At 43.7% G+C, this 7,942-nt stretch overlaps 1 protein-coding gene across 2 annotated transcripts in view; it reads right to left on the reverse strand.

Annotated features, from left to right (window-relative positions):
- Nucleotides 1-450: 450 nt before the first annotated feature.
- Nucleotides 451-7,942, reverse strand: part of Rbm5 (RNA binding motif protein 5) — a 30,275-nt gene continuing 22,783 nt past the window's right edge. Inside the window, exons 18-25 of one of the 2 annotated variants that reach the window (XM_021171407.1) lie at nt 6,054-6,215; nt 5,132-5,281; nt 4,980-5,051; nt 4,233-4,412; nt 3,887-3,961; nt 2,662-2,759; nt 2,453-2,582; nt 451-1,195 (exon numbers count right to left, since the gene is read on the reverse strand). In XM_021171407.1, coding sequence (XP_021027066.1) covers nt 1,070-1,195; nt 2,453-2,582; nt 2,662-2,759; nt 3,887-3,961; nt 4,233-4,412; nt 4,980-5,051; nt 5,132-5,281; nt 6,054-6,215 — 993 coding nt within the window. In that variant the 3' untranslated portion in view covers nt 451-1,069. The remainder of the gene's footprint in view (nt 1,196-2,452; nt 2,583-2,661; nt 2,760-3,886; nt 3,962-4,232; nt 4,413-4,979; nt 5,052-5,131; nt 5,282-6,053; nt 6,216-7,942) is intronic. The other variant, XM_021171408.2, reaches the window with a different exon arrangement.

A 7,942-nucleotide genomic window follows, 5' to 3' on the forward strand; every position in this document is an offset into this window, starting at 1 on the left:
AGGAGGACCATACCCATAAATGAAGCCGAGGCAGGAAGACCCCAAGTTCAAGGCTAGCCTGGGTTACAGAGTGAGACAGAATAAACAAGGGCTGGAGCTGGCTCAGTGGTTCAGAGAACTCACACTTGATTCCCAACATCCACACAGCAGTTCCTAACTTCAGTTAACGCCCTCTTGTGGCTTCTGTGGGCACCAACATGCACATATGCACAGATGTTACATGAATACACATAGATCTAAAATTGTTTTTTAAAAAGTGAAGAGCAAAAACAAAGGGAGGTTCTATTTTGATGAGCAGTAACCTAGTCATGTACTCTCTGCCCTGGCAGGTCCGGAATCTGAATACCGGGATAGAAGCAGTCAGTCCCAGCCATGGTTAGGAACTGGGAGTAGAGGGAGTCAAAAGATTATCACAAGTACCAAGCCAGTCTGGGCTACATAATGAGTCTCTTAAGGCTAGCCTAGGTTTTATAACTCATCTTTAAAAAAACAAAACAAAACAAAAAAAACAAAACCAAACCAAATACAAAGAAAAACCACAGATCCAACTGGCTCAACAGCCTTTACCACCCATTCTCTCAATAAAGACACAGGAAACCCAGTTTTGAAGGTATTTCTTTTGTAAAGGAGCCAGATGTGGCAGCTAGACTGAAAATCGTCCAAAATTCTGTACAAATGTATAATATACAAATATACACAAGGCTATTGCCAAGAAAAGACATAACAACAATAAATGACAGTGGTGGCTTTGGTGTTGACAACCACTCCGAGCTTCTCAAGCCCCCAGGAAGTAGGGACGCAACACAAGCTACAACATGTAAAACTCATTACATTTACACTATATACACCTTAGTATAAAAAGCCCATTGTCCCCTCTGTTCACAGCCCCTCAGGTGGGAAGGAAGGTTGTTTACCCACGTAAGGGAGTTCATTTAAGGTAGGAGAACCCCTCAGAATGAAGTGGTTCACCCTAAAACTATTAATAGCACAAGGCATGCCCTTAGAGACAGGCAGTAAGAGCAACTGAGGAGATGGCTTGCTCCCTGTGCTCAGCATTGCTTCCCCAGTTTCACTCCATCTCAGTGAACCGGGCAAACATGGCTTTCCGAACAGCATCTTTGTAGGAATCGGCACCTGACAACCCATAGGCACTGCCTTTGGCTCCTAAGCCAGCTCCTTTTAGTCGGACTTGAGCCTGGGGAAACAAAAAGATTGTTACTAGCTGGTAAGCACAGTATGGACTGTACCCACTTCTCATCCCACCCACACCACTCAACAAAACTACCCATAAAGAGAAGACAGGGTTGATACTGGACCTGGAGAATTTTAAGGACTGGGGCGATAAAAGTGGCTAAGGAAAATGAGCTCACTCATCCCCTGAATGCCTGTTCAGTGGACATTTGTGGCTAGTAAGGCCTCTAAAGCATTTTGCTGAGGTCCAGGAAAGGTAATTATAGGCACAAATTCCAACAGGATGGATAATGCCAATAAAACTCACATGCACAGGGGAAACATGCATGCATAAAATAAAAACAAGAAAAGCTTGACAGTGGTTGTGGTACCAGAGCATGGTGGGGCAGTCTCTGGTACAGTTCCTGTCTTGGCCAATGGGTCTGGGCCTCTGAGCCCAGGACTGTCTCAATTTGTGCTCTGACAAATTGAGTGATTTCTTCTCCTCCTAAATTTAAATTTCAGATGAGCGAGTTGGGGTCCGTAGGTTCAAGACAGGGTCTCACTAAGTTGACCAGCTAGGCCTTGGGATCCTCCCCACTCAAAACAGGCCTGTACGACTGTATCTGCCTTAAATTTTCTTTAAAACTAAAAAAACCTATAGTTATAGTGCGTGTGCGTGTGGGGCATGTATGGCTTGGTGCACACATGTCAGAGGACAACTTTGCAAAGATGGATCTCTTCTAGTTTTATGTAGGTTCTGGGGGCCTAACTCAAGTCGCTAGGCTTCCCTGTTGAGCCATTTTGTTGGTCCTGAAATACTTTATTCACTCATTTTTGTGTCTATGAATATTTTGCCTATACGTCTGAGCACATGTGTGTGCAGTGCCTGTGGAGGCCAGAGTAGGGAGTCAAAAAACAGGAACTGGAATAACAGACTCCTAAGTGGGAGGGCACTGCACCTGGGTCCTCGGCCAGAACAGCAAGCACTCTCAACTGATAAACCATCTCTGCAAATTTTAATCTTTAAACAAGGGCACTAGGCCTATGGCACACATCTTTAATTCCAGCATTCTCTACATAGTGAGTTCTGGGGAAATCATGGCTACACAGGGGTGGGGGGAACACCCTATCTCAAAAAACAAAGTGAAACAACTCCCTCCCCAAAGTAAAAGGACACAATGAGGGAGGTGAGGAAAGGGTTTCAAGGAAAGTGTGCCTTTGTCTAATACCCTGCAAACCTGCACACCGAGCACCCATGAATGTCAGAGCCTATACTTACCTCAATGGGAGCCGTGATGCCTTGACACTTTCTTCCTAAGCCTGAGCCTTCCCGCCAGCCCATAGCCTGCAGCATCTTGTTGCCAATGTTACTGTGGTCAATGCCATCTTTGGTGGGCTGCTCGTAATTCCTGCCAGTGGCAAACACACAGTTACTTAAAACAGCCAGAGCCTTAGCTAATGAACTGGAAAATGGTGCACATCACATACACAGTGCCAGCATCAAACTGCTTCTTGCGCTTGGGCTCTGGGGGCTCTGGAATTCCGTATTTCTCTCGTCTTTCCGCTGCTCGGTCTCTGTATTTCATCTAATACAGAAAACAACAAAAATAAGGTAGGAGTATCCTCATTTCAACTTTCCATAGTCTTAAACATGCAGATGTTAACCTGCAGTACCTTTTAACTTGGAGCCTCACTACTTAGACTTCAAAAGCAAATCCCTTTGTTTCCTTTACCACTTTTGGTCTCACTGCTTGGTACTGTCCTAAGGATGAGGGAGGAGGCCAGAACTGGCCATCCGCAGGTAGCATTTGGACGGTCTAATTCCAGAGACAGAGAGTGTTGAAGATGCTTCCTGAGACCCACCCAGAGACTCACCCCGGAGAGCTGCCATTATAGTCAACGGGGAAAGCAAAAGCTCTGAGTACAGACACCTCAGATTGATCCTGGGGCAAGAAATGTCGAAAGTATTTTTAATGTGGGCTGGAGAAATGGCTCAGCAGTTAAGAGCACTGACTGCTCTTCAAGAGGTCCTGAGTTCAAATCCAAGCAACCACATGGTGGCTCACAACCATCTGTAATGGGATCCAATGCCCTCTTCTGGTGTGCCTGAAGACAGCTACAGTGTACTTATATACATAAAATAAACAAACATTTTTTTAAAAATTATTTTTAATGTATAGGCCTCTATCTGTGCTTACTATTCTGTCTGGCCCTGTCTCATCCAACCACTAACCCCACAGCACGGCAGACTAGTAAACCTTAGTTCTCAGCCCTGTTTATCATTTGCAGGCCACTCCTCACTTCTACACGACTGGGAAATCATTAGTGCTTTCCTGAATTCAGTGCCTCATTATTACTCAAGGAAGCTTAAATTATCAGGACAAACAAGGAAACAACATTTTTTCCTGACTAAAAGCCACTGTGGGGCTCAGCAGACACAGGCCAGTCCAGTTTACAGAGGTGCAATGGCTGGACAAGTGCTTTTGATATACCCTTTAATTTCGCTTAGGAACTTAGAATTAAATGCTAAACACAAAAGCAAAATAAAAGCCTGGTGTGGCAGTACAGGCCTATAGTGGCAGCCACTTGGAAGACATGAGCCCATGGGGTCAGGGCCAACCTGTGAACATAGCAACACTCCATCTAAACAAAACAAAGTATTAAAGGCAGGTATGTCAGGATTCTCATCCAAACACAGTATCCAGGTATTCACCTCTCTCTCCCTCAGCTCCAAGGCTTCCAACTCCTGCTCGCTCAGCCTGGATCTTCGGTAGATGTCCATATTTTGCTATTACAAAAGAGTTTACAGGCACACTTAGAATTCAGACTACTTTAGTATGAAATGTCATAACATTAGTGTTTTGTTTTATATTCTGGCCAAATCAATACACCATAGCATTGAAACCAAATCCTGGGGTGTGTGAAGACACAATGACTCTCTCACCTCCTACAGCACTAGGTGCCTATGCAACAGAGGGTTGTTTACTGAACCTTCATCAGAGTCACCACTCCCATTAAATTCCCTCCCTTCCCCAATAAGCTTTGAGAAGCAAGGCCACCTTGTGTAAATCGGAGAGCTGCTGGTGCCTGACCAGGGCATCTCTGTTTGGGAACTGACGTCGGCACAGCAGGCAGGCCATCTTCTTCCAGTCAGCTAGTTTCTCTTCCTCACTCTCAAGTCTCTCTACCAGCTCCTCCTCATTGTCACTGTCACCACTGTAAGCAGCAACCAGACCTCTCTGGGGAAAAAATGACAATGGTCATTGGAAATGCCACAGATAAAACAGCGTCAAAATTTGAGGGAATCTCCATTGCTCTGCATTGTCTTTTAGTAGTAAACAATTCATCAACTGAATGGAACAGCCTTCTAGAACCAACCCCACGGAGCCCAAGAAATGGTTTTTTTAGACAACTGTTTTCAAACCACTGACCGTGCATAAAAACTCCAAACACAACAAATCCAAGCAAAGGCTCAGCTAGCGCAGTATCTATCAAGGAAAAAGTTGTCGCTTTATCCTAATTTTCTTTCCAGACCATTACAAATCCTATTTACAAATAAATGCCTTGAAAGCCAATTGACTTAGCTTAGGGATTCAGGCTTTATTCATCGGTCCATCTCACCTGACCTCAGGCACAGAAAACAAAGCCCATAGTGTGGGTTCTATGTGCCAACGCTGTTCTAAATACCCACTGACAGAGAAAAGCATCCCATTTTAAGAGGGAATTGCATTAGCCAAGATGCAGCAGATTCAAAGCAGGACATAAACCGCACAGCTGGGTGACACACAGTCGGTGCCCTTCCTTACTTTAAGGGGGTTTTCTTCATCTCCATTGCGCACCAATTCAGGGAGGAGTTGCTGCCTTTCAGCTAAGGCTCCCTGGAAAACAGAACAAGACATAAGCCTCAATTGTTACACAGACAGCCATTACAAAGTGTGGCTACTCCTGTTACCATTACCTTCTTCTCAAAAAGAGCAAAGCCAGCATCTGCGGCGGCAGATTCTCTCCTCTCTTCTTCTCTCAATGAATTGACAGGTTGAAAGCTGTTTTTAAAATTTTCTTTCTGCTTATTTAAACTCTTAGCCCAGCGTTCCATGTCTTTGGCAATCTAGTATCAAACAACAAACACCATCAAAAAGCACTTACTTCTCTGTAATCTAACAATAAGCCGACAGGAATCTTATGTTAGACTCACAAGATAGCTCAGTGGTAATGTGTTTGGTTCCTGGAACCCATGGTACAGGAGGAGAGAACTGATCCCTTTAAATTGTCTCTGACCTCTATTCCACACACAAGTAGACAAACACATAAAGATTTATATACTATGTTAAATTACGTAAATGTGTGCACATCTGTGTGTACAAGTGCAGTGCCTGCAGAGAACAGGAAATTGTGTCACATTCCCTGGAGCTAGAGGTTCAGATAGAAGATGCCCAACATCAATGCTGGGATTCAAACTCAGCTTGTTCACAAGAGCACTATGTGCTGCTGAACTATCTCCCTGTGCCTGGATTTTTAAATTTGGGTTGTGAGGACTGTATCATGCTTGTGCAAAAAGCACTTTACTCTACCACTGAGTTGTATTACCAGTGGTTTACTTACTTTGAGACAGGGTTTTACTAAGATGCTAGTGGGAGAAAATAAATGGAAGGAAGAAAGGAAAGAAAAAAGGAGAGGAAAGAAAAGAAACCCATACTGGCTCTAAACTTGTGAGACTTTTGCCTTAGCATCTTAGGTTGCTTCATTATAGGCCTGTACCAACAGGACCAGTAGTCCAGTTTTTAAGAATCCAAATATAGCTGACTTTAAGTGTAATAAACTCAAAACGAAGAAGTCGCTTTAATTCTCTAAGGACCATGGTGTCCTTGGACAGGTCATACCTGCTGAGCAGTTTTGCTCTTGGGCTTTTCTTTCTTCTCCTTTCCCTCTTTTGTGGAAGGCAGGCCAGTCTGCTGGTTCGAGCTAGCCTCTGCAGCTGGCATGTAGGTCTCCTTCTCGCCATCCCAGTACAAGTACTGCTGTGTTAAGGAGTTATAGTAGTACTACAAAAAAGAAAAAAATATGCAGTGATTGCTGATAGAGATTTTGTGGTAGTGGGGATTGGTCCTAAGCATATACATATGCTATATAAGCAATTGTTCTACCACTGGCTATACCTTAAGTCCTGTTATTTTAAATATTATTATGTCAGTAGTAATGCATGTCTATAATCCTAGCACTCCTAGCCTTAGGTAGGAGGATTGCAAATGTAAATTCAGTTTAGACAATATAGTTGAGAACTTATCTAAAAACAAAACAAAACCCTAAATAGTCTGGTCTGGACCCCTGTCTGTAAACCTAGCATTTGGGAGGTGGGAGGATCAGGATTTCATTCTCAGCTACAAAGGGAATCTTAAGCCAGACAGACACCTTTCAACACAGCAGGCAAAAACAAAACAAAACATACCTAGGACTAGTGTTCCCTATTTCCTGCTCAGAAGTAACTCATACAGCACCTCTGTATGCATGAGGATGAACCAGCTAGTAAAGTCAGAAACTTCTAGAAAAAGTAGAATATGATTTCTTCTCCAGTTGCAGGGGACTCCCCCTTTCCTAGCTCCTTCAAGCACTGACTACTCGGTACTCCAGTGGTATACATGGAAGCAAAATACTGAATGCTCTTCCACAAGTCCTTGGTTCAATTCCCAGCAACCACGTGGTGGCTCACAACCATCTATAAAGGGATCTGGTGCCCACTTCTGGCATGCGGGTGTACATGCAGCACAGAAATCATACACATAAAATAAATAAAATATAAATTTAAAAATTAAAACAGGATCTCATGTAGCTATGCTTATACTTAATGTGTAGAAGAGGCTACCCTGAACTTCCTCATCCTCCTGCTCTGACCTCAGAAACCTGGGACGAAAGACATGTGCACACCTGGCTTATGTACTCGTTTCTGAGACAGGGCCTGGCTGTCCCAGATCTCACTATGTAGACCAGGTCTTCTGAGCTCAGAAGCTCAGCTTCTGTCTAGGGTATGTGTGCTACCACACCTTGCCCTCCTTCTCTTCCTTAAAATCCTGTTTAGTATGCATGTGTCTGTTTGGTTGCTCATACTGAGCTCAGAGATCACAGACAACTTGTAGGAGCTAGTTTTCTTCTATGATCTGGGTTCTGTGTCATCAGTTTGATAGCAAGGGCCTTTCTTTACCTCCTATTCTACTAGCTGGGTCCTCTGCAATGTCTCTTACAGAGAAAGGAACTGTGGGATTGTCACATCCATGGCTGACTGAGATAGAACTGCCATGGAGATGTCAGACTGAACAAATGATGGAAGTGAATGACCAAGGAAGAAGCAAGGCACACAGGCAGGCAGCATATTGTTTCTTCACACTTCCCTCTCAGAAACCACAGGCACTCAGTGCCAACTTCCTGCTAAATGTTCTTGTTTTGCTATGCTATATACACAGTTTTTAGGTATAAATAGATACTATTTATGGAGTGTTAAAGTTATTTCCCTCCTTAAGTTATAGACACTAACAAAAATAAAATACTTCCTAGACATGCTAAACCCCATCCTCAAGAATACATAGACATGCTAAGTAAAGAAGCTAAAGACCAGTGTCTGAGTCCAAAAACAGGGAAATTCAGAGACAAAAATGTCTATTGTTTTTTTAATTTTTTTTTTTTTGGGGGGGGGAAGGGGCTGGTGGAAGGCAGGGGTAGAGGAAGGGGAGTGATTTGAGATAAAAATGTTCTGTAGAGCCGGGCGTGGTGGCGCACG

Source organism: Mus caroli, chromosome 9, assembly GCF_900094665.2.
Source record: "Mus caroli chromosome 9, CAROLI_EIJ_v1.1, whole genome shotgun sequence".
In the NCBI taxonomy this organism is placed as follows: Eukaryota; Metazoa; Chordata; class Mammalia; order Rodentia; family Muridae; genus Mus; species Mus caroli.